Below are 27,065 nucleotides of genomic sequence, written 5' to 3'. Positions count from 1 at the left end.
TAATAAGACTGCCTGCATAAGACTGTCTCAATAAGACCGCCTCAATAAGACTGCTTTAATAAGACTGCCTCAATAAGACTGCCTCGATCAACCTGCCTCAATAAGACTGTCTCAATTAGACTGTCTCAATAAGAACGCCTCAATAAGACTGCCTCAATAAGACTACCTTAATAAGACTGGCTCAATAAGACTGCCTCAATAAGACTGTCTCAATAAGGCTACCTTAATAAGACTGGCTCAATAAGACTGCCTCAATACGATTTCCTCAATAAGCATTCCTCAATAAGACCGCCTCAATAAGACTGCCTCAATAAGACCACCTCAATAAGACTGTTATAATAAGAGTGTCTCAATAAGGCTGTCTCAATAAGACTGCCTCAATAAGACTGTCTCAATAAGACCACCTTAATAAGGCAGCCTCTATAAGACTGTCTCAATAAGACTGCCTCGAACAGACTACCTCAATAAGACTGCCTCGATCAGGCTGCCTCAATAAGACTGCCTCAATAAGACTGCCTCTATAAGACTGCCTCAATAACACTGCCTAGATAAGACTAACACAATAAGACCGCCTCAATAAGACTGTCTCAATAAGACCACTTTAATATGATTGCCTCAATAAGACTTTCTCAATAAGTCTGCCTCAATAAGACTTCCTCAATAAGACTGTCTCAATAAGACTGTCACAATAAGACTGCCTTAATAAGGTTGCCTTAATAAGACTGCCTCAATAAGACTGTCTGAATAAGACTGTCTCAATAAGACTGTCTCAATAAGACCACCTTAATAAGACTGCCTCAATAAGATTGCCTCAATAAGACTGCCTCAATAAGACTGTCTCAATAAGACTGTCTGAATAAGACCACCTTAATAAGACTGTCTCAATAAGACTGTCTCAATAAGACTGTCTGAATAAGACCACCTTAATAAGACTGTCTCAATAAGACTGCCTTAATAAGACTGCCTCAACAAGACTGTTTCAATAAGACTGCCTCAATAAGACTGCCTCAATAAGACTGTCTCAATAAGACTGTCTCAATAAGACTGCCTCAATAAGACTGCCTCAATAAGACTGCCTCGATCAGACTGCCTCAATAAGACTGCCTCGATCAGACTGCCTCGATATGACTGCTTTAATAAGACTGCCTCAATAAGACTGCCTCAATAAGACTGCCTCGATCAGACTGCCTCAGTAAGTCTGCTGCAATAAGGCGGCGTCAAGAAGACGGCATCAATATGTCTGCCTCAATATGACTTCCTCAATAAGACTGCCACAATGAGACTGTCTCAATAAGACCACCTTAATAAGACTGTCTCAATAAGACTGTCTCAATATGACTGCCTCAATAGGACCTCCTCAATAAGACTGCCACAATGAGACTGTCTCAATAAGACCACCTTAATAAGACTGTCTCAATAAGACTGCGTCAATAAGACTGCCTCAATAAGACTTCCTCAATAAGACTGCCTCAATAAGACTGTCTCAATAATACTGCCTCAATAGGACCTCCTCAATAAGACTTTCTCAATAAGACTGTCTCAATAAGACTGCCTCAAAAAGACTTCCTCAATAAGACTGCCTCAATAAGACCACCTCAATAAGACTGCCTCAATAAGACTGCCTCAATAAGACTGCCTCAATAAGACCACCTCAATAAGACTGTCTCAATAAGACTACCTTAATAAGACTGGCTCAATAAGACTGCCTCAATAAGACTGCCTCAATACGATTTCCTCAATAAGCATTCCTCAGTATGACCGCCTTAATAAGACTGCCTCAATAAGACCACCTCAATAAGACTGCCTCAACAAGACTGTTTCAATAAGACTGTCTCAATAAGACTGTCTCAATAAGTCCACCTTGATAAGATTGCCTTAATAAGATTGCCTCAATAAGTCTGCCTCAATATGACTTCCTCAATAAGACTGTCTCAATTAGACTGTCACAATAAGACCGCCTTAATATGATTGCCTTAATAAGACTGCCTCAATAAGACTGTCTGAATACGACTGTCTGAATAAGACTGTCTCAATAAGACCACCTTAATAAGATTGCCTCAATAAGACTGTCTCAATAAGACTGCTTTAATAAGACTGCCTCAATAAGACTGTCTCAATAAGACCGCCTCAATAAGACTGCCTCGATCAGACTGCCTCAATAAGACTGTCTCAATTAGACTGCCTCAATAAGACTGTCTCAATAAGACTGCCTCAATTAGACTGCATCAATAAGGCTGTCTCAATAAGACTGTCTCAATAAGACTGCCTCAATAAGACTGCCTCAATAACTCCGTCTCAGTAAGAATGTCTCAATAAGACTGCCTCAATAGGACTGTCTCAATAAGACTGTCTCAATAAGACCGCCTCAATAAGACTGCCTCAATAAGACTGTCTCAGTAAGACTGCTTTAATAAGACTGCCTCAATAAGACTGCCTCGAACAGACTACCTCAATAAGACTGCCTCGATCAGACTGCCTCAATAAGACTCCCTCGATAAGACTGCCTCACTAAGACTGCCTCGATAAGACTAACGCAATAAGACTGCCTCTATAAGACTGCCTCGATAAGACTACCTCAATAAGACTGCCTCATTAAGACCGCCTCAATAAGACTGCCTCAATAAGACTGCCTGAATAAGACTGCCTCGATAAGACTGCCTCAATAAGACTGCCTCAATAAGACTGCCTCGATCTGACTGTCTCAATAAGACTGTCTCAATATGGCCACCTTAATAAGGTTGCCTTAATAAGACTGCCTCAATAAGACTGCCTCAATAAGACATCCTCAATAAGACTTTCTCAATAAGACCACCTTATTAAGACTACCTCAATAAGACGGTCTCAATAAGACTGTCTCAATAAGACCACCTTAATAAGATTGCCTCAATAAGACTGCCTCAATAAGACTGTCTCAATAAGACTGTCTCAATAATACTGCCACAATAAGACTGCCTCAATAAGACTGCCTCGTTCAGACTGTCTCGATAAGACTGCCTCAATATGACTTCCTCAATAAGACTGCCTCAATAAGACTGCCTCAATATGACTGCCTCAATAAGACCGCCTCAATAAGACCGTCTCAATAAGACTGTCTCAATAAGACCACCTTAATAAGACCACCTTAATAAGACTGCCTCAGTATGACTGCCTCAATAAGAGTTCCTCAATAAGACTTCCTCAATAAGACTGCCTCAATAAGACTGCCTCAATAATACTGCCTCAATAAGACTGAACAAAAGCAACTGCTGCATGAGACAAAGGTGTTTTGAATTCGGATCACTGCTTTATATCAGTGACTCAGTGAGCAAGTCCTTTTAAAGTATTGTTATTCCACATTTAGAAACTGAACACAGTTGTGATATGTTTGCACTAAAATAAGACTACTTTATTCACGTTTCGAGTTTACTGCGCTGCAAATGTCCAAAAAAACAAATGCAAATTCTAACTTTGTGAACTTGCCGTGAAAATCAATCCTCAGAAATGTTAAAACAATGTTAAATATGTATGTGTTAAATTATACCTACTGTATGTGTACAGTTATATAATCCATTGTGTCTACCTGAACCAGTTTAAGATTCCAGGGAGGGTGGTTGACTAATCCTGCTATTTCCACCTGATTCGTTACAGCTGCCTGCAATTCCACGTAGGTGCTGCTATCCAGCTGTATACCCGGGAACAGATCACTAATCAGGCTGAGGAAAAGGGGTTCATCTTCATCCACCTGTTAATACAATGTCAATCAATTAGCACTTGTCCATTCTCATGCTGCAAAGCACAGGAATCTAGAAATTGTGGTGGCCCAATGGCTTCATCAGGACTGCAATGGGTCAAGCCAGTTTGCTGATCTCATTTAAATTATCAGAGGATTGTAAGCAAATTCACCTCAATGTCCCACAGTTACACTGGAGAATGGAGTGACAAACAAGTAGGAAGATGGGGTCAGGAACAAGAAACAATCTACTCAGTGCTTTCATTTTGAAGAGTTAAGTGATGGCCACTTCTGTGATCTCTAGGATTTCTGTTTTAGTGTTAGAAGATGTTTTATGAATGAATCTCATTGGCCAAAATCTTCCAGCCATTCCCACCAGAGGGATCTTCTGGTTCTGTTGGCTGTGACACCCTGTCATGGATTCCCCAGTGGCAGAGGGTGTGAACAACAAGAAAAGCCATTGAGAGTGATGGGGACTGGAATATCTCACTGCCAGTTAACGGTGAGGCTCTTCCACCATCCCAAAACACGTTGTGTCAGGCTGCACGGAAAATCCCACCTAACAACTTTTTAAACCGTTTTTTTTGCTAATATCCCAAAATATTTTTTTGTCCCAATGCAAAATGACCCCCCTGCAACCCCAACTCCCCCACCATCGCCCCTCCCCCTCCCCCGCCACTTCAACTCCCCCCATCACCACTCCCCCTCCCCCTGGCCCCTACTGCACCCAGCCCCCACTTGGCCATCTGTTATTTGCTCTTAAGGTTGGTTTCACTGGGCTTTGACCTTTGTTCTCTCAATAGCATTTCTGCTCTCTCACCTTAATGCCATGATCAGCATCTTCCATAGTCCTTCATACTGCCATTAACACTTCATCTTTCTTGTGACCCACACATCTTTGCTGCAAGAGGCGGGTTGCCTCACATCCTTAAAAAAGTACCTGGATGAGCACTTGACATGTCATATCATTCAAGGCTATGGGCCAAGTGGTGGCAAATGGAATTAGGTAGATGGTCAGGTATCCTTCATGCATCAGTGCAAGCCAAAGGGCCTCTTCTGCACTGTGTTATACGGTGATTCTGTGCAATCTCTCCAAGCTCACACCTATCATGATGCTCGATCAATGACTCCAGAAGTGAGATTGGACGACAATTGAAGGCTTTATTGTACTAGATGTTTCCCCCAGCAGTGCAGGTACAGAATGCAGCTGCTGGGGAGACATGTGCTCTTATACTCCGCCTTGCTGGGCGGAACCAGCAGGCAGGCTTCACTAATGATATAGCAGTCTCAGGTACCTCCCACACCAATGGTCTTACAGCATTATCCAGGGTACCATAATACCCCTAATACCGACTACCACATATCACTGACCTTCTCTACTACTCAATATTAGTAGAGAAATGGTGTTGGAGAAATTGATGGGATTGAAGGCTGATAAATCCCCAGGGCCTGATATCTACTTAAGGAAATGGCTCTAGAAATAGTGGATGCATTAGTGGTCATCTTCCAGGATTCTGTAGACTCTGGAACAGTTCCTGCAAATTGGAGAGTGGCTAATGTAACTCCACTATTTAAAAAGGGAGGTAGAGAGAAAGCAGGGAATTGTAGACCAGTAAGCCTAACGTAAATGGTGGAGGAAATTCTAGAATCCATTGTCAAAGATTTTATAGCAAAGCACTTATAAAACAGTGGAAGGATCAGACAGAGTTAGCATGGATTTATGAGGGGAAATCATGCTTGATAAATCTACGGGAATTCTTCGAAGATGTAGCTGGTAGAGTTGATGAGGGGGAGCCAGTGGATGTGGTGTATTTGTACTTTCAGAAGGCTTTTGACAAAGTCCCGCATAAGAGATGAGCATGTAATATTAAAGTGCATGCAATTGGGGGTGGTGTATTGAGTTGGATAGAAAACTGGTTGGCAGACAGGAAAAAAAGAGCTGGAATCAACAGATCTTTTGCAAATTGGCAGGCAGTGACTAGTGAGGTACCGTAGGGATTGGTGCTAGGACCCAGCTATTCACAATATATATTAATGATTTAGATGAGGGAACAAAATGTAACATCTCCAAATTTGCAGATGACACAATGCTGGGTGGGAGGGTGAGCTGTGAGGAAGATGCAGAGATTCTTCAGTGTGATTTGGACAAATTTAGTGAGTGGGCAAATGAATTGCAGATGAAGTATAACTTGGTCAAATACAAGGTTATCCATTTTGGTAGTGAAAATCAGAACACAGACTATTATCTGAATGGCCATAAATTAGGAGAGGGGAATGTGCAATGAGACCTGGGTGTCTTCGTCCATCAGTCACTGAAGGGAAGCATGCAGATACAAGAGGCGGTAAATAAGGTAAATGGTACATTGGCATTCATAGCGAGAGGATTCGAATACAGGAACAGGGATGTCTTGCTGCAATCATACAGGGCCTTGGCGAAGCCACACCTGGAATATTGTGTGCAGTTTTGGTATCTTTATCTGAGGAAGGATATTCTAGCTATAGAGGGAGTGCAGCGAAGGTTTACCAGAAGATTCCTGGAATGACAGGACTGTCATATGGGGAGAGATTGAATGGGTTAGGATTGTAATTGCTGGAGTTCAGAAGAATGAGGGGGGATCTCATAGAAACCTCTAAAATTCTAACAGGACAAGACAGGTTAGATGTTCCCGATAGTGAGTATGTTCAGAACCAGGGGGTCACAGTCAGAGGTAGACCATTTAGTACAGAGATGAGAAGAAATTTCTTCACCCATAGAGTGGACGGTCTGTGGAATTCATGACTACAGGGAGTAGTTGAGACCAAAACATTGCGTTTTCAAGAAGCAATTAGATATAGCACTTAAGGCCAACAGGATCATAGGATTTGGGGGAAAGCAGGATTAGGCTATTGAGTTGGATGATCAACCATGGTCATAATGAATGGTGGAGCAGGTTCGAAGGGCTGAATGACCTCCACCTGCTCCTATTTTCTATGGTTCTATGTTTCTGTTTTGCACCATCCACTCATATACGATATTCCATCACATTTCTCCCTATCTTTAGCCCTGAAGTCGTCATGCGGACAAGAAACATTAGACACGATTTAACGGAAAAGGTTAAGTGTAATTCGGACACGATTTCCTGTCCGCGCTGGCGAGATTGCGGCCTGTATTTAATGGTATTCAGTGCTGAACATGAGCCCCCACGAACCTCACACCAGTACTGGTTGTCTTGCCAGCTGATTCGCCAGACTAGCACCTGGCAACTTCCCGAAAACAAGGGGGATCTGCTTTTAAATGCTCACTCCCAGATCACTCCCAGTCAGCACACAAGCTGGCACCACACAGACCTGCTCCACACTCCAGGGTTGCCGACATGGCCAGGCCTCTGGATGCCATGGGTGTGGAATAGGGAATTCTATCCCCCCAGGCAGTGTGAGGACCAGCAGCAGGGCCGCCAATACCACCTGGGAGGCAGCGGCAGCGACCGTCAGTTTGGACAGCATGACCAGGAGGACTGCCGTACAGTGCAGGAAGAAAACCAACAACCTCCACCGAGCTGCGAGGGCATGTAAACACTGGACCCCTGGCATCAGTTCCGCCTGCCAACCCCTGACCTCCAACAATGCCCCCCCCCCCCCCCCCCCCCCCACCCCCCAAACAAGTGGCACCCCGGACCAACCCAATCACTACACTTGTGCCCCAGCACATTCTGGCACCCACCAGCACAACCCGTCCATGTCCAGATGCGGTGCCCACACATGCCATCTGCCATAGACCCCCTCCAATGCACCAAGCGTGCGGTTCACAATGCCCCTCTTGTCCCCGCAGGAGAAGTTACCCCATAATTAACATGTAAGGGCCCAGAGGGGCGGCGGAGTTCCAGATATCAGAGTCCTCATTGTTTATGAGGATCGGGCCTGGAGATCGTGGGGTTGACCGAGGAGAAAGCAGTCAAAGACAGCGAGTTCGGCGTGCGCCACAGAGGTGAGGATCCACTGCCCCTACCCCCAGATGGCCTGCCTCAAGTGAGTTGTTTGTGTCAGTCAAAATTATCCTTCCCTCTCACTGACTACATGTACCTTATCTTGCTTGCAGGATCTAACCTCAGGCCAGGCCATCCAGGGCCTCCTGCCACTGAAGAGAACATCGAGGAGAGTTCGAGGAGACCATCACCGAGACACTGCAGAGCATGGCCCAGTCACTGAGGAGCATCACTGAGGATGTCAAAACCATGGTGCAGACAATGGGGAGCTGCAGAGGACTAGCAGAGGCAGATGACTCAGAGGCCTCTGGAGCTCACTCCAGCTGCCTCTCCATCTCATGGAGTCCCCCAGGATCCTAAGAGCACTACGAAGGAGGAGGAAACGCTGGAGGCTAACCCGGGGCATTCCACCAAGGAGATGAGAGCGGCCTCCAGTTCTTCTGAATCCCCCACTTCTGACACTGGCTCACCTCAAGGGCAGCGGTCAGAACAGGGTGGGTTGGCTCGGGGCCTTCGGCTACAGGCCTTCCAGAGGATATCTGCCAAGGGCACTGTCATAATATCCACTCATGTACATAATGAGATGCAGACAGGCAGTGATTGACATACAGGATAACCAATGAACAGACATGACACAGAACAACCAATCACCAGACAGGACACCACCACTATAAAGCCCACAGGGCATTGAGACTCTCCCTCTCTCACAGGACAGTAAGAAGTCTTACAACACCAGGTTAAAGTCCAACAGGTTTGATTCAAACACGAGCTTTCGGAGCTCAGCTCCTTCCTCAGGTGAATGATTCACCTGAGGAAGGAGCTGCGCTCCGAAAGCTCGTGTTTGAATCAAACCTGTTGGACTTTAACCTGGTGTTGTAAGACTTCTTACTGTGCTCACCCCAGTCCAGCGCCGGCATCTCCACATCATGTCTCTCACAGGACACAGCTACTGAGATAGTTAGAGTGCACAAGCCAGTGAGCATCATCACCATGTGGTAGAGAGCTCGTCTGGTCAAGCCAGTAGGAGGTTATCAGTTAGATTAATAGAGTGTCAACCCACAGCAGATTATGTACAGCAATCAGCAAGTTCAATAAAACAGTGTTGGACCATCTCCTGTGTCGGAAGCCTGTTTCTGGTTTCAATGCATCCAGTTGCGGTCAACGTTGAACTAACTCACTTGACACATCAGGCACCTCTGATGTGAAGCTTGGGGACACACTGAGTCATAGAAGTAGACCACGAAAGATCAAGAACATTGAAGAGCACTGAATGGGCACTGGGGGCAATCGGGGGGGGGGGGGGGGGGGGTCACTATCTGTAGCTTGGGAGAATGGAAATGTCAAATGTTCAACTGTTAAAACACGTTACAACTGATACATGTCATGTTAATCTTCACCCTACCTGCACCCCCACCCCCTGTTGCCCTCTGCTCCCCTCAACCCCTTCCCCCCTAAGCCCAGTGGTCCAAGACCCCATTCAGAGGGTGGTGTGAGCACACTGTAAGAAGAAAGGCAGGAGTCAGACTTTTGAAGAAACTGAAGAGCACAAGGGCTTTCCTCACAGCGATAGTGATTTGGTGGGTGAGGGGATTGGTGGGAATGGGGATTGTTGGGGGATTGGGGAAAGGATGGAAATGTGGGTGGATTAGAGGAAGAGAGGGGATGGGATAGGGAGAATTGGTAGGGAAGGAGAGAAATGGGGGTAGGGATTGAGGTTTTGGAGGCAGCCTCGTCTGTGAGCATCTGGTGATGGTGAGGGCCTCCTGCCACATGACCTCCATCCTCCAGCCCCCCACAGGGCGATATGCGTGGCATTTATTGCCCCCTGGAGCAAAGGCATCCCGGCGATGGCGGAGAATCCTGCAGCACGGTAGCACAAGTGGCTAGCACTGTTGCTTCACAGTGCCAGGGCCCCAGGTTCGATTCCCGGCTTGGGTCACTGTCTGTGCGGAGTCTGCACGTTCACCCTGTGTCTGCGTGGGTTTCCTCTGGGTGCTCCGGTTTCGTCTCACAGTGCAAAGACGTGCAGGTTAGGTGGATTGGCCGTGATAAATTGCCCTTAGTGACCAGAAAGGTTAGCCAGTTTATTGGGTTATGGGGATAGGGTGAAGTGAGGGCTTAAGTGGGTCGGTGCAGACTTGATGGGCTGAATGGCCTCCTTCTGCACTGTATGTTCTAACCCTGGCATTTTGTTGGACCTGGTCCAGGTTGAAGGTGATAAAGCCTGATGCATTGGCATACAGGACATCCGTGACCTCATGGATGCACCTGTGGGCTGTAAAGACTGTAAAGGTCCCAGCTTGAGCACTGGAATGAACCGGTGACATAAATGTTGATTGCTACGGTGACCTTCACGGCCACCTGGAACGGGTGACCTCCTCCTCCAAGAGGTGCCAAGTCCACGAGGATGTGACACAGGTGCCGTATTATCTGTCTCCTGAGATGGAGTCTCCTGTGTCACATGCTGTCCGTCATCTTATTGAAAGATTAATGATGCCTGTACACCTTGGGCCATTGCTGGCCTCCCCCTCTGGGTTCCTCCTTGGTGGGCGGCCAGGTCTTCAGGGTGTGCAGTGGCCCCTGGCACATGGGCTGCACATGGATAGTGGTGTCGGTTCCGCAGCGGCTGCAAACACACGCAGACATGGAAAGAACATATAAACTCAACAAAGACAGTCACCCAAGGTTGGAATCGAATTCGGAAAAGTGACTTTCCTAATCAATACCCCAGACCGTAGGAAAAAGGACCAATTATGCCACATATATATGTTGAAACAATAACATAATTGGGAAGAAGATAGGAAGGTACCAGTGTGTCAGATGGTACAAGTAGTGGAAGTGGATAGAAAGAGTAAAAATTAGGTTGTGGAAGTCGTCAACATTTCATAGAAGGAACCTCCTGCGTTACGACTGGTAAATACTATAATACTAGAACCGTTAAATAATGAGTTTCCAACTTCGAAAAAAGGCAACAAAAATATCTTGTGAGGCCACTGCAAAAGCATAAGCAAATTCGGAAGGGCACACCAGGGTTCACTACGTTAACTGAACAGTACGTAGATGTAGATGACTCCAAAGCAGCATTCATATCGACTGAACCCACAGAAACTAGCTCAGAAAGAAGCGTAAATCCAATACATGTTGGAGAATCATTTAATTGAGCCGAGTAAGAGTAGCTGGAGTTCGCTGATTGTGTTGGTACCTCAGCTGGATGGGACAACCTGGTTCTGTACAGACTACAGGAATGTGGAGTCGGCAGTTAGGTGGCAGATGACTTTCAATGTGGAGAAGTGTGAATTGATGTATTTTGGTAAGAAGAACATGGAGACACAATATAAAATAAGGAGTAAAATTCTTAAGGGAGTGCAGGAGCAGAGGGACCTGGGTTTATATGTGTATAGATCACTGAAGGAGCAGGAAAGGTGAAGAGAGCAATTAATAAAGAATTATCACAGAATCACATAATAATACAGTGCAGAAGAAGCCCTTCAGCGTATTGAGTCTGCACTGATGCATGAAAAACATGCAACCTGCTTACCTAATCCCATTTGCCAGCATTAGGCCCATAGCCTTCAATGTTATCGTATCTGGGTTTATTAATAGTGGCATAGAGTACAAGAACATAGAACATAGAACATAGAACGATACAGCGCAGTACAGGCCCTTCGGCCCTCGATGTTGCACCGACATGGAAAAAACTAAAGGCCATCTAACCTACACTATGCCCTTATCATCCATATGCTTATCCAATAAATTTTTAAATGCCCTCAATGTTGGCGAGTTCACTACTGTTGCAGGTAGGGCATTCCACGGCCTCACCACTCTTTGCGTAAAAAACCCACCTCTGACCTCTGTCCTATATCTATTACCCCTCAATTTAAGGCTATGTCCCCTCGTGCTAGCCACCTCCATCCGCGGGAGAAGGCTCTCGCTGTCCACCCTATCTAACCCTCTGATCATTTTGTATGCCTCTATTAAGTCACCTCTTAACCTTCTTCTCTCTAACGAAAACAACCTCAAGTCCATCAGCCTTTCCTCATAAGATTTTCCCTCCATACCAGGCAACATCCTGGTAAATCTCCTCTGCACCCGTTCCAAAGCTTCCACGTCCTTCCTATAATGAGGCGACCAGAACTGTACGCAATACTCCAAATGCGGCCGTACTAGAGTTTTGTACAACTGCAACATGACCTCATGGCTCCGGAACTCAATCCCTCTACCAATAAAAGCCAACACACCATAGGCCTTCTTCACAACCCTATCAACCTGGGTGGCAACTTTCAGGGATCTATGTACATGGACACCGAGATCCCTCTGCTCATCCACACTGCCAAGAATTTTACCATTAGCCAAATATTCCACATTTCTGTTATTCTTTCCAAAGTGAATCACCTCACACTTCTCCACATTAAACTCCATTTGCCACCTCTCAGCCCAGCTCTGCAGCTTATCTATGTCCCTCTGTAACCTGCAACATCCTTCCGCACTGTCTACAAGAGCAAGGAGGTTATGCTGAACCTATACAAGACACTAGTTCGACCTCAGTTGGAATACTGTGTTCAGTTCTGGGCACTACGCTATAGGAAGGGTGCATTGGAGAGCGCGTAGAAGAGATTTACAAGAATGGTTCCTGGGATGAGAAACTTCAGTTGTAAGGATAGATTGGAGAGGTTCTCCTTGGAGAGAAGAAAACTGAGAGGAGTTTTGAAAGAGATGTTCAAAATTATGAGGTGGCTGGACAGAATAGAGAGGGAGAAACTGTCCTGTTAGTAAAAGGATCAAGGTTGAGAGGGTATAGATTTGAAGTGATAACACAAAAGGAGAAAATGTGATGTGTGAAGTTTTAATAATAATAATCACTTATTGTCACAAGTACGATTCAATGAATTTACTGTGAAAAGCCCGTAGTCGCCATATTCCAGTGCCTGCTTGGGGAGGCTTGTACAGGAATTGAACACACGCTGCAGGCTGTGTTCTGCATTATAAGCCAGCGATTTAACCCACTGTGCTAAACCAGCCCCTGGGCACAGCAAGAGTATTTTGGGCCTGGAATTCACTGCCTGGAAGTGTGGTGTAGACAGGTTCAACTGAGGCATTCAAGAGGCCATTAGATGATTTCTAGATGATTAGTAAATGACTAGATGAATAGATCTGGAATGCACTGACTATAAGTGTGCTGGAGGCAGGTTCAGTCAAGGTTTTCAAGAAGGCATCAGATGATCATTTGAATAGAAGCAATGTGCAGAATTACAGGGAAAAGGCAGGGGAACAGCACTGAATCATGATGTTCATTTGGAGAGCTGATGCAGACATAATCATAGAATCTCTACAGTGCGGAAGGCGGCCATTCGGCCCATCAGGTCTGCACTGACCCTGCCTAGGTCCACTCCCTGACCCTATCCCTGTAATCCCAACTAACATTTTGGACATTAAGGGGCAATTTAACATGGCCAATCCACCTAACCTGCACATCTTTGGACTGTGGGAGGAAACCGGAGCACCTGGAGGAAATCCACGCAGACACGGGGAGAAAGTGCAAACACCAGACAGCCACCTTGTGAAGTTGTACAAATTAAGTAATGGCATGATGGGAAAATCGGTCAGCTACTTGGTACAATGTAAGAAACGCTGACTCCGCATAACCTAAAGCATGAATAAGATCAGAGAAGGTCAAGCTATTCCAAAATGCCTGACCTCTGTAAATTCTGATAAGGTTAACTCATCATGACCCAGGGCTGTATGAGTAAGACAAGGTAAGGTCAGGGAAGACGGAGTAACCAACCTTTTAATGTTCTAGCAAAGGTCAAGATAATGGTATGAATGATGAGACAAAGAGTCCTAGGAGGTCAGCACGTTATGCCATGTTTTATGACTTTGCTTATGTTTCCACCTCTGATCGAATTCCTGACTAAGTTGAAGTCACGCAATCATGATAATGTTAATGTATAAATATTGAACTGATTCTCTGTGTAAGCGCGGACTTGAGGAGGAATAAGCAGTGGGTATCAACTGCTCTCTAAACTCAAGTTGCAGCCAATACTGCATGCGCTCTTTTCGTAAATAAAGACTACTTATTTTTGTTGAAACTAACTTTGTTGAGTCTTTCTACCACAGCCCAGAAGCAGGAAAAATATTGACTTCTACAACCTGACAGTGGAATTGAAGCCGGGTCCCTGGTGCTGTGAGGCAGCACTGCTAATCACTGTGCCATCCTGCCGAAAATGGCCTCGTTTTCTGCCGTAACAATTCTGTGATTCTGTGAAGATCCTGTTGAATGAATCAACAGGATTTCTCGACTACTGCCTGATGTGTTGGGCTGGCTGGGTCGATGTAGACTGCACTTCATGCAGTGTAGCGAGAGACAGACTTCCAACACTTGATGAGATGCAATACGATTTTATTTAACATCTAAACTATTATACATGTTCAACTGTGGGCTGAGACTAATCTGACTTGAATGGAGACCTGACACTAGCCTGACCAGACTTACTAGCTACCGACATGGTGTTTGCACTGGCTAGCTCACGAGCTCTGACTGTCTCAGAGGCTTGGTCCCGAGAGAACGGAAAAACTGGTGCCCTCTGGCTTTATAGTGGTTGTGTCCTGTCTGGTGATGGGCTGCTCTGTTCTGTGTGCTTACTGGTCATTCTGTGTGTCAATCACTGCCTGTCTGCACTCCATTATATACATAGATGTATATTATGACACTGCCCACTGCTGGGTTGGTATTTTCCAGTCCTCCACGCCAGTGGGGTCTTCGGGTCCCACCAATGTGAATGGAGATTTCAATGGCTTCCGGCCCTGCTGGGAACCCGCAGGGAAGGTGTGGTTAAGGGGGCGGGAAGTTGGAAAATTCCTGTCCTGTTCTTATCCAGTCTATTGCTAAGAAACAAAAACTGAGTAGCTTCCTAGATTTTCAGGAGCAGTTAAGAATGAACCATATTATTGTAGGCTGGCGTCACACGTGGGAGAGATCAGGTAAGGTCAATTGACATCCGATTTCTCCCTACAATAGGGATATCCGGTAAGCGGAGCTCCTTGTTGTAAAAAATGGGGCTATGTGCGGTCTCGGCCACGCATTCCCTGTTTAGGCCCCTTATTCATAGTGAGTCGCGTTGAATAGCCACGGGTTTCTCAGCAATACGAGTGCTGGAAAACACTCGCTCAGGGACTTTATTCCCTTTTGGGAAGAATATGCCCTTCATGTGGTCTCTGGTGGGAATTGAGATGCCATCTCAATCCAGATCGTGATCCAGTTGCACTTGGAATTTATTTTGGAACCAGGGGTGATTCGCGCTGTGGGATCCGAAGAAGTTGGCTCCCCTTTGAAGAACGGCCTTTTTAAAGGGCACCCTGATCTCAAAATAATACTCCAGCACGTCCCCTGCAATTGCTGGAAAGCCTCCCCCCCCCGCCCCCGAATCGCTGGCAAGGACCCTTTTAAATCCCCTTGCGCCCTATCGCTGGCAAGAACCACCCCAAGGGAGTAATACCCCACTATGGGTTTGTCAAATGTCCCCCCTTCAGGGCCCCTTGGCACTGCAGCCTCCACCCTGACAGTGGAAATGTCAATGTTCCTGCAGCCTGGTCCCTGCTTTTGGTGATCAGCAGTGATTCGTGCCCAGGTGACCTCCTGCTGGGGAGGGTGGGAGGGGCGGAGATCAGTGAAAACTCGGAAGCCGCTGCATTCAACATTAATATCGCTGCTGGGATTAAAATGAATGCAAATGAGTTGCGCTCAGGTTCTCGCCCTTTGTAGGCGAGACATACTTTCTATGACATATGGAGTGGCACGGTGGTTAGCACTGCTGCCTCTCAGCTTCAGGAACCTGGGTTCAATTCCTGTCTGTGCGGAGTCTGCACGTTCTCTCCGTGTCTACGTGGGTTTCCTCCGGGTGCTCTGGTTTCCTCCCACAATCCAAAGATGTGCAGGTTAGGTGGATTGGCCATGATAAATTGCCCTTAGTGTCCAAAAGGTTAGGTGGGGTTACTGGGTTACGGGTATAGGGTCGGCTTAGATAGATTCCACTTCAATGGGCCAGTGCTGACTTGATGGGCTAAATGGCCCCCTTCTGCACTGTAAATTCTGATATCTCGACTATCTCAGATCGGTCATCCTTATTCTATAATAAAGAAAAGAAGGAAAGTCTGCGGTCAAAAGTTAAAAAAGCAAATTTCTGAAATAACTCATATTCCCCATTAAATGAATCTTACTGACTCTCTTGATCTGCTGCAACATTTGCCTGGTCTGTGATCTGAAATATATGTTGGTAGACTGTCATAGCCATTTCCAGTTTAAGGAAATAGAATCCCATGTCCTACTCACCAGTTTTGACAGATTCATGTCCCTCAGCACTCTCATCACAATTGTTGATTCACTGTCTTCTGGCCGTGCTCTCTTCTGAGCTCCCAATGTTCGCAATACAGAAAGAATGTTTCTCAAGCCAAAGTCATAATGAACCTAGTTGTAATGAATTGTCAAGAAACAAAATTATCAATTCAATTATTCTCTAAACTATGACATTTACTGGAGCTTTACAATAAAAAAAACCTACATCAACATAGAACAGAAATCACAGAAACTCTATGGCACAGATGGGAGCCATTCAGCCCATTTTCATTTTTGCTGGCTGGAAAAGAGTTTTCCAACTGAACACCGTTTTTGTTGTTCATTCTACCTCTAGCACCCTTTCAGACAATGTTCCACGACATCCACTGCGAGTGAAAGAGTTTCTCCTCAGCTCCCTTAGAAGCATTCGACCAATTACTTTAAATTAATTTCCCTAATTACTGGCTTCTCTGCTATGGGAAATATCCAGTTTCAAATTCAGCAATTTGAAAGTAAACTAGCAGGCAACATAAAAACTGACTAGAAAAGTTTCTCTAGGTATGTAAAGAGAAAAAGATTATGAAAAACTAAATGTAGGCCCCTTACAGTTAGGAATGGGGGGAATTTATAACAGGGAACAAAGAAATTATTGAGGAACTGAATAAATATTTTGATTCTGTCTTCACAAAGGAAGACATGAATAGATTACCGGCAGTTCTGAGAAACACAAGATTTAGTGAAAAGCTGAGGGAAAATAGTGTTAGTAAACTGTTGGATCCAACAATTCTACGGACACGTGCTTGTAGGATTAGAATAGCGGTTTTAATATACTCACAACAGAGCCAGCCTGTTAGCCATTGAACGTTCGGTGAACTGGCCGGCTGACCATGTGGCACTGATCTTTATACAGCAGCTCCAGGGGGAGGAGTCCTGGGCGGAGCCAAGGGAGAAGTTCAGTACAATTCTCGAGCATTCCCAGAGCTACTCCCCCTGGTGGTCAGGTAGTGCAAGTGCACTTATAATATAGACACATGTATATATAGATTACAATCCGGTGTGAATCAAATTCACCACATTCACCCCCTGTGAAAAAAATAGAGTCCAGCGGGGGTGGTGGCTCACAGAGTTAGTCTGTCCGGTGGATGAATTGTTCTTTTCGATCTGCAGAGCACCGGGGTTGCAGCCTCTTGCGGTGGCTGGGTGGGTGTTGAGAGCTGGGGTATGATGGCAGACTCCGGGGCTGGTCTCGTCCGAACTTTATACACCTCTGGCTCAACTGGAGACTGGGGGCGCTGGGGGCGACTGGTTCTGGCGCGTGGAACCGGTGGGGTGAGCTTGCGGAATCGGGGGCGCGAGGGGGCGGCAGCATAGGGAACAGGGTAAGGGGTTCCTCAGCGGGGGTAGGGGGGGGGGGGCTGGATCCAGCATGTGCCAGGTCCCGAAGGGATACTGTGTCCTGGCGACCGTCCGGGAAGTCCACGAATGCGTACTGGGGGTTGGAATGGAGGAGGCGCACCTTTTCAACAAGGGGGTCAGTTTTGTGCCCCCTGACGTGCTTCCTCAGGAGGACCGGGCCTGGTGTCCTCAGCCACGCCGGAAGTGAGACTCCCGTGGTAGAGCCCCGAGACAAAATGAAGAGTCGCTCGTGAGGGGTTTGATTTGTAGCTGTACAGAGGAGGGATCTGATTGCGTGGAGCGCGTCTGGGAGGACTTCTTGCCATTGGGAGACTTGGAGTTTTCTAGACCGGAGGGTCAGTAGGACGGTCTTCCAGACCGTCGCGTTCTCCCTCTCCACCTGTCCGTTCCCCCTGGGGTTGTAGCTGGTAGTCCTGCTCGAGGCGATGCCCTTGTCGAGCAGGTACTGACGCAGCTCGTCGCTCATAAAGGACGAACCCCGGTCGCTGTGCACGTAGCTGGGGAAACCGAACAGGGTGAAGACACTATGCAGGGCCCTAATGACTGTGTGGGAGGTCATATCAGGGCATGGAATGGCAAAAGGGAATCGGGAGAACTCGTCGATGATGTTGAGGAAATAAATGTTCTTGTTAGTGGAGGGGAGTGGCCCTTTGAAATCGATTGCAAGGCGTTCAAAGGGCCTAGAAGCCTTGACCAGGTGGGCCCTGTCTGGTCTATAGAAGTGCGGTTTGCACTCTGCGCAGATCGGGCACTCCCTGGTGACCGCTTTTACCTCCTCGTTGGAGAAAGGCAGGTTTCGGGCTCTGAAGTAGTGGGCAAGCCGGGTGACCCCTGGATGGCAGAGGTCAACGTGGATGGCTTTCAGATGGCTGATCTGCGCGCTGGCGCATGAAACGCGGGATAGGGCATCCGAGGGCTCGTTGAGCTTCCCCGGTCGATATTTAATATTGTAACTATAGGTGGAGAGATCGATCCTCCACTTAAGGATTTTATCATTTTTTATTTTGCCCCTTTGCGAGTTGTCAAACATAAAGGCAACCGATCGTTGGTCGGTGATGAGGGTGAACCTGCTACCTGCGAGGTAGTGCCTCCAGTGACGAACAGCCTCCACGATGGCTTGTGCTTCCTTCTCGACTGAGGAGTGTCGGAGTTCTGAAGTGGGTAGGGTACGGGAGAACAATGCAACGGGCCTCCCTACCTGATTTAAAGTGGCTGCTAGAGCTACCTCTGAGGCGTCGCTCTCAACCTGAAAGGGAGTGGATTCATCCACCGCCCGCATGGCTGCTTTGGCGATGTCCTCCTTGATGCAGCTGAAGGCCTTGCGCACCTCAGCTGACAGGGGAAATCGTGTGGCCTTAAAGAATGGGCGGGCTTTGTCCGCATATTGAGGGACCCACTGGGCGTAGTATGAGAAGAACCCCAAGCACCGTTTGAGGGCCTTGGGGCAATGAGGGAGGGGGAGTTCATACGGTCCGGGTCTGGGCCCAGGACTCCGTTCTCCACGACGTAGCCGAGGATGGCCAGTCTGTTTGTGCGGAAAACACATTTCTCCTTGTTATAAGTGAGATTTAATTTCTGTGCCGTTTGGAGAAAACGGTGGAGGTTGGCGTCGTGGTCCTGCTGGTCATAGCCGCAGATGGTAGCATTGTCCAGATACGGAAACGTGGCCTGCAGCCCGTACTGGTCTACCATTCGGTCCATTGCTCGTTGGACCACCGAAACCCCGTTAGTGACGCCGAAAGGGACCCGGAGGAAATGAAAGAGGCGGCCATCGGCCTCGAATGCCGCGTAGTGGCGGTCCTCCGGGCGGATTGGGAGCTGGTGGCATGCAGACTTCGGATCCACCGTGGAAAATAGCCAATATTGGGCGATCTGATTAACCATGTCTGCAATTCTGGGGAGAGGATACGCGTCTAGCTGCGTAAAGCGATTTATGGTCTGGCTATAGTCGACGACCATGCAAAACTTTTCCCCGGTCTTGATGCCCACACCTGAGCTTTCCAGGGACTGTTAATGGCCTCTATGATCCCCTCACTGAGCAGCCTTCGGACCTCCGATCGGATAAAGACCCTATCCTGTAGGCTGTATCGCCTGCTGCGAGTAGCTACTGGTTTGCAATCTGGAGTGAGATTGGCAAAGAGAGGCGGGGGGGGGGGATGCGCAGCATGGCTAGGCTGCAGATAGTGAGTGGGGGCAGGGGCCCGCTGAAGCTGAGGGTGAGGCTCTTGAGGTTGCACTGGAAATCCAGGCCTAATAAGAGTGGCGCGCAGAGGTCGGGCAGGACCTAAAGTTTAAATTTTGAATAACTGGCGCCTCGAATTGTGAGCATAGCAACAGTGCGTCCTTGGATTTGGACTGAGTGGGAGCCCGAAGCGAGGGCGATAGTTTGGCTCACCGGAAAAATAGAAAGCGCACAGTGTCTTACCAGCTCTGGATGTATAAAGCTCTCGGTGCTCCCGGAGTCAAAGAGGCATGGCGTGCTGTACCCGTTGATCTGGACCTCCGCCATCGAACTTCGTAGGTGCTTGGGGTGGGATTGATCCAGGGTGACTGCGCTGAGTTGCGGGTAGTCGGCGGCGCGATCAGCTGTGCTGGAGTGGCCCCGTGATGACTGCCCTCTGAGTTCGTAGTCGTCGAGGTGAGTTTCAGAGTTTGAAGGGGATGGATCCCAAGATGGCCGCCCCCATGAGTCGCACATGTCGGATGGGGGCGGAGTCGGCATACAGGCTGCAGCATTTCGGGGCCTGCAGGCCTGTGAATTCAGGGAACGAGTGCTTTGAGCCGTGGGAGATTTACAGGCTGGGGCTTTCTTCGCCAGACACACTCTGGCATAGTGTCCTTTTCGGCCGCAGCTGCTGCAGGTCGCGTTACGGGCCGGGCAGTGCTGCCGCGGGTGCCGGCTCTGGCCACAGAAATGGAAGGCTGGAGCAGCTGAGTAGCTGGCTGGGGCAGCAGAGTAACTGGCTAACTGGCTTTGGCAGCGCGGTAGTTGGGGGGCCATGCGGCACAGGCTTGGGGGGACTGTTGGTCGGGGGTCCACGATGAGGTCGCGGGGTCCGCGGGAAACGAGGTGAGGCTGCGGAAGGAAACTTCCATAGTGGTAGCAGCCTCCACAGTAGTGTCTATGTCCTGGGCCCCCTTTTCTAGCAGTCTTTGGCGCACATAGACCTAAGGCCCGCCACGAAAACGTCCCGCACAGCAAGCTCCCTATGTTCAGCCGCGGTAACAGCATGATAATTACAGTCATTGAAAAGATTGTTCAATTCCCTTACAAACTCGGCTAGCATTTCTGTAGGCCCCTGACGGCGAGTCGTAAACACGTGGCGTGCATAAACCTCGTTAATGGGCCTAACGTACATTTTGTCCAATATCGCCAGCGCTGCGGTGTAAGAACCGGCCGGATTCAGCTGTGTGGAGATTCTGTGGCTTACCCTCGCGTGCAGTAGGCTGAGTTTTTGTTCCTCCGTTGTTCCGGCGGTGCTGGCTTCCGTCAGGTAGGCTTTAAAGCATCTCAGCCAGTGGGAAAAAATTTCCTTAGCCTCTGCATCCTGTGGGTCGAGTTCTAGGCGTCCGGGCTTGAGGGCTGCTTCCATGATTTCTTCGACTGTTTCCTGAGTATATTAAATTGTTGGAACCAACAATTCTACGGACACGTGCTTGTAGGATTAGAATAGTGGTTTTAATATACTCACAACAGAGCCAGCCTGTTAGCCATTGAACTTTCGGTGAACTGGCCGGCTGACCCTGTGGCACTGATCTTTATACAGCAGCTCCAGGGGGAGGAGTCCTGGGCGGAGCCAAGGGAGAAGCCCAGTACAATTCTCGAGCATTCCCAGAGCTACTCCCCCTGGTGGTCAGGTAGTGCAACTGCACTACAATATAGACACATGTATATACAGATTATAATCCGGTGTGAATCACATTCACCACATAAACAAATCATTTTGGGGAAATAATGGGATTGAAGGTGGACAAATCTCCAGGCCTGATAATCTTCATCCCAGAGCACTTAAGGAAATGGCCCTAGAAATAATATATCCATTGGGAGTCATTATCCAAAATGTTTTTGGACTCTGAAATGATTCCTACAGATTGGAGGGTAACGAATGTAACCCTGCTTTTCAGAAAGAGAGGTAGAGAAAACATGTAACTAAACACCAGTGAGCCTAACGTCAGTTGAAGGGACATTGCTAGAGTCCATTTTCAAGGATTTCATAGCACAGTATTTGGAAAGCAGTGGTGTAATCAGACAAAGTCAGCGTTGATTTATGAAAGGGAAATCATGCTTGACAATCCAGTAGAAATCTTTGATGATGCAACTAGTAGCTCAGTGGTTAGCACTGTTGCTTCACAGCACCAGGGACTCAGGTTTGATTCCCAGCTTGGGTCTCTGTGCGGCGATCACCACCAATGCCTCCACAATCTCCCCAGCTATCAAGTGACTAGTGGTGTCCGGCAGGGATCTGTGTGAGGACCCGAACTGTTCACATTATATATTAATGATTTGGACGAGGGAACTAAATGCATTATCTCCAGATTTGCAGATGATACAAAGTTGGGTGGGATGTTAAGCTGTGAGGAGGATGCAGAGATGCTTCAGCGGGATTTGGACAGGCTGAGTGAGTGTGTATACATGGCAATTGCAATATAATGTGGATAATTGTAACATTATCCGCTTCGGTAGCAAAAATAGGAAGGCAGATTATTATTTGAATGGGTGTAAATTGAGAGAGGTGGATATTCAGTGAGACCTTGGTGTCCTTGTGCACCAGTTGCTGATAAAAGCGCGCAGGTACAGCAGGCAGTAAAGAAGGCAAATGGTATATTGGCCTTCATAGTGAGAGGATTTGAGTACAGGAGAGGAGATGTTTTACTGCAATTGTATAGAGCATTGGCGAGACTACACCTGGAATATTGTGTGCAATTTTTGTGTCCTTATCTGAGGAAGGATATTCTTGCTATGGAGGGAGTGCAGGCTGATCCTGGGATGGTGGGATTGTCATATGAGGATAGACTAAATCGGTTAGTATTATATCCATTGGAGTTTCGAAGAGTGAGAGGCGATCTCAGAGAAACTTAAAAAATTCTAACGATTTAGAAAGAATGTTCCCGATGGTGGGGGAGTCCAGAACCCGGGGTCATAGTTTGAAGATAAGGGGTAAACCTTTTAGGACTGAGGTGAGGAGAATTTTCTTCACCCAGAGAGTGGTGAATCTGTGGAATTCAGGGGGAAGGCGGGAACTTGATGATCATCCATGATCAAAATGAATGGCAGTGCAGGCTCGAAGGGTCAAATGGCCTCCTCCTGTTTCTATTTTCTGTGTATTTTTCTATGTATGTTTTTAACAGTAGCTATATTGTAGGACGGAGAGTAAATCAGGAGATAATGAGTAAATGTAAAAAGGACAGTACATTAATCATGAATGATTTAATCTTTATGTGAATTGGGAAAATCAAATTGGCAGAGGTAGCCATGAGGAAGAATTAATAGAGTGTAGTCCCAACCAGGGGCCAGGCTATTTTGGATCTGGTAGTGTGTAATGAGGCAGGTTTAATAAACAACCTCAAAGTAAAAGATCCCGAGGAAATAGAGACCACAACATGACTTATGCTTTCAGTTTGAGAGTAAGAACCTTGGATCAGAAACAACTGTGTGTTATAACCTGCCTGCTTACTAATGACAATCCCACAATCCCATGGGAGTATGAGCTTCCCCAATGAGGGGGTGTGGAGAAATCATCAACAGACTCCCTGCAAAAATAGAGCTGGCCAGTTTGGAACCAGCAGAGAGAGAGAGGAGTGAGCAGCAAGGGAAGTTGCTGCTGCTGCTGTATATATATGTTATTGCAAATAAATGTTATTTCTTTGAATCCTGAAAACTCATGCTGGATTCTTTGTGGCCCTCACAAAACTGGCAACGAGGGTTAAAGTGAATAGCTGTCTACACTGCTGAAGCCACCTCCCTGGATTTTTGTTGGATACAGTTTGGAAGTTGTTTTCTATTACACCATGCCTCTGTATGGACGTTTGGATGTTTTTGATGCTGCGCTGGAAAGTTGGAACCAGCACGCACAACGGATGCGTTACTATTTCCGGGCAAACAACATCACCGAAAACGGGCGCCAGGTGGTCATATTGCTTACCCACTGCAGCCCGCATACGTTTGGGGTGATTAGGAGCCTTACGTACCCAGCTACGCCAGACACCAAAACGTTTGATGAACTTGTGAACTTAGTGGGGCAACATTTTAACCCAACTCCACCCACGATAGTCCAACGTTACCGGTTTAATACCGCTGAGAGGACCCCAGGAGAATCCCTTGCAGACTTTCTATCCTGGCTACGCAGGATTGCGGAGTACTGTGACTATGGTGAGACCTTATCAGAAATGTTACGCGACGGTTTGGTTTGCGGTATTAACAATGCGGCCACCCAGAGAAAGTTGTTAGTCGAGCCAACATTCACTTTTCAACAGGCCATTCAAATAGTATTGTCCCGAGAGAGCGCAGAACGAGGAGTGCAGGAGCTACAGCGAATGGAGGTGCATGCCTTGGAGCACAACCCCTTCCGTCCGAAAGCGTCCCCCTGCACCCCTGCGGTACCTTGGGAGAGGCGACGTCCGGATCGACGACAGTGGCCGTCGGACATTCCTCCCCGAAGGGAGCCTTCTCCAGAACCAATGGATGAAGAGACACGTCCGTGTCAAACTTGTAGGCGCCGTCCCCGTCGCGGAGGCTGGTCCTAGGGCTCCAGAGGCGCAGTCTTTCCGACCGAACCTGGGGCCAGCCCAGGGGCCATACCTTCCATTTGGATGAACCTGCGGCGACTACTCCCGAGGACGTGGAGACGGAGGATGACTGCCTGCAGCTGCATTGTGTGGCAGCTCCCCGTGTGGCCCCCATTAAGGTGACAGTACGGGTCAATGCTCACCCGCTTGAGATGGAGTTGGACACTGGCGCAGCGGTCTCCGTGATCACCCAGAAGACATTCGACCGCATCAAACAGGGTATACAGACCCTTACATTAACCGACACACAGGCCAGGTTGGCCACCTACACGGGGGAACCATTGGACATTGCAGGAACTATGATCCCTGTTGTTTATGGATGCCACGTGGGGCGTTTCCCACTTATCATGGTGCGCAGCCATGGGCCCAGCCTGTTGGGTCGGGACTGGTTGCGCCATTTGCGGATGCAGTGGCAGCACATCCTCCAAACAGTTTCTGGAAGTTGACTGAGGTGCTAGGACGATACCCAGATGTATTCCAGCCCGGTTAGGGGAAAATAAAAGGGGCTGTAGCCCGTATCCAAGTCGAACCAGGAGCCACGCGGCGCTATTTCCGGGCGTGCCCGGTGCCTTACGCCTTGCTCGAGAAGGTAGAAGGGGAGCTCACTCATTTGGAGACTTGGGTATCATCAGGCCTGTCCGTTTCGCTGACTGGGCAGCACCAATTGTACCTGTAATGAAGCCAGATGCCACAGTTCGCTTGTGCGGCAACTATAAACTTACAGTGAATACAGCTTCCCGACTCGACCGATACCCAATGCCTCGCATAGAGGATCTTTACGCGAAGCTTGCAGGCGGACTCTCGTTCACAAAATTAGATATGAGTCACGCCTACCTACAGTTGGAGCTGGACCCTGCCTCCCAGCCATATGTAACGATTAATACACACCGGAGCCTGTATGAATATACACGTTTGCCCTTTGGAGTATCCTCTGCCTGCGCTACTTTTCAATGCATTATGGAAGGCATTTTGAGAGGTATACCACGTGTTGCTGACTACTTAGATGATGTTTTGATCACAGGGACGTCGGAGCAGGAATATTTGGAAAATTGGGAGGCTGTCCTTAGACTCTTTTTGGAGGCTGGAGTCCGTTTACGTCGCACAAACTGCGTCTTTCAGGCGAAGGAAGTAGTCTCCCTGTGTGATCGGGTGGAGCGCGAAGGTTTGCACCCCGTCGCAGAGAAGGTGCACGCGATTCAACAGGCCCCCGCCCCGCCTGACACTTCGCATCTTCGTTCGTTTCTCGGCCTCATAAACTATTACGGAAAGTTCCTCCCCAATCTGCCAACTACGCTGGCCCCGTTGCACCTTCTGCTAAAGAAGAATCACACCTGGGTTTGGGGTCAGCCGCAAGAAACACTTTCCGGCGGATAAAACAACAATTGTCGTCGTCTGGGTTACTAACCCACTATGATCCTGGAAAGCCTTTGCTCGTCACATGTGATGCATCCCCGTATGGTATTGGGGCTGTCCTGTCCCACAAGATGAAGAACGGGGCCGAGCGGCCGATAGCTTTCGCCTCCCGCACATTGACTGTAGCGGAAAAAAAGTACGCATAAATCGAGAAGGAGGGCCTGGCAGTGGTCTTTGCGGTGAAACGTTTCCACTAGTACGTATATGGCCGCCACTTAACTATCATGACTGATCATAAGCCTCTGCTGGGACTTTTCAGAGGGGATAAGCCAATTCCGGCCATTGCTTCCGCACGGATCCAGCGCTGGGCTTTGTTGCTCACTGCATACGAGTATTCTCTGGAGCACAAACCAGGAACCCAGATAGGGAATGCCGACGTACTGAGCCGATTGCCTTTATCGACCGGCCCCATGTCGACCCCCACGACCGGTGAGGAGGTTGCAACCCTAAATTTTATGGACACCTTGCCTGTCACGGCATCGCAGATCCGTGAGTGGACCCAGACGGAGCCAGTCCTGTCAAAGGTTCGGCACATAGTCCTGTATGGTGGGCAGCATAGACAGCTCCCAGGCGAGTTGCGGGCATTTTCCTCCAAGCTGTCCGAATTCAGCGTGGAAGACGGCATCCTTTTGTGGGGGACGCCTGTGATTGTCCTGGAAAAAGGACAGGAGCTGATACTGAGAAACTTGCACAATGGGCATCCAGGTGTGACCAAAATGAAAATGTTGGCCCGGAGTTATGTCTGGTTCCCTGGCCGCAACACCAACATTGAGAAGGTGGCCCAGAACTGCTCCATTTTCCAGGAGCAACAGAAGCTTCCGCCAGCCGCGCCCCTACATCACTGGGAATGGCCAGGGCGGCCTTGGGCGCGCTTGCATGCGGATTTTGCCAGCCCTTTTCAAGGATCCATGTTCCTTCTATTAATCGACGCCCAGTCTAAATGGCTAGAGGTGCATAAGATGGGAGGCACAACATTCTGCGCAACAATCGAGAAGATGTGTTTGTCTTTCAGTACGCATGGCCTCCCCCAAGTGCTGGTCACGGACAACGGCACGCCGTTCACAAGTGAGGAGTTTGCGAGGGTCATGAAGATGAACGGCATATGCCATATCCGCACTGCCCCTTACCACCCGGCTTCAAATGGGTTGGCGGAGCTCGCTGTGCAGACATTCAAACGAGGCCTAAAGAAGCAGTCTTCCGGGTCGTTGGACACGAGATTGGCTCGTTTTTTGTTGTCATAGAGGACCACCCCCAATGCGGTGACTGGGGTAGCTCCCGCAGAACTCTTAATGGGCTGGAGACTTCGCACCCGCCTTAGCATGGTTTTCCCGGACATTGGCGCAAAAGTACGCCGCACACAAGAACGGCAGGGACATGGTTTTTCTCGACATCGGCCAATTTGGCAGTTTACGCCCGGTGACCCAGTGTTCGTTCGGAATTTTGCTGGTGG

General features: G+C 48.1%; 1 protein-coding gene across 6 annotated transcripts in view; it reads right to left on the bottom strand.

Moving 5' to 3' along the window:
- LOC119966976 (dynein heavy chain 8, axonemal-like) overlaps nt 1-27,065 on the bottom strand; it is a 1,648,910-nt gene that overhangs the window by 502,130 nt on the left and 1,119,715 nt on the right. For all 6 annotated transcript variants that reach the window (XM_038798944.1, XM_038798946.1, XM_038798947.1 and 3 more), the window contains 2 exons: nt 15,998-16,132; nt 3,560-3,721 (listed from right to left, as the gene is read on the bottom strand). In XM_038798944.1, the coding sequence (XP_038654872.1) occupies nt 3,560-3,721; nt 15,998-16,132 (297 nt within the window). The remainder of the gene's footprint in view (nt 1-3,559; nt 3,722-15,997; nt 16,133-27,065) is intronic.

This window comes from Scyliorhinus canicula, chromosome 6 (assembly GCF_902713615.1).
Source record: "Scyliorhinus canicula chromosome 6, sScyCan1.1, whole genome shotgun sequence".
NCBI lineage: Eukaryota > Metazoa > Chordata > Chondrichthyes > Carcharhiniformes > Scyliorhinidae > Scyliorhinus > Scyliorhinus canicula.
The sequence above is the reverse complement of the archived record's forward strand: the minus strand, read 5'-3'. Positions and strand labels throughout refer to the sequence as shown.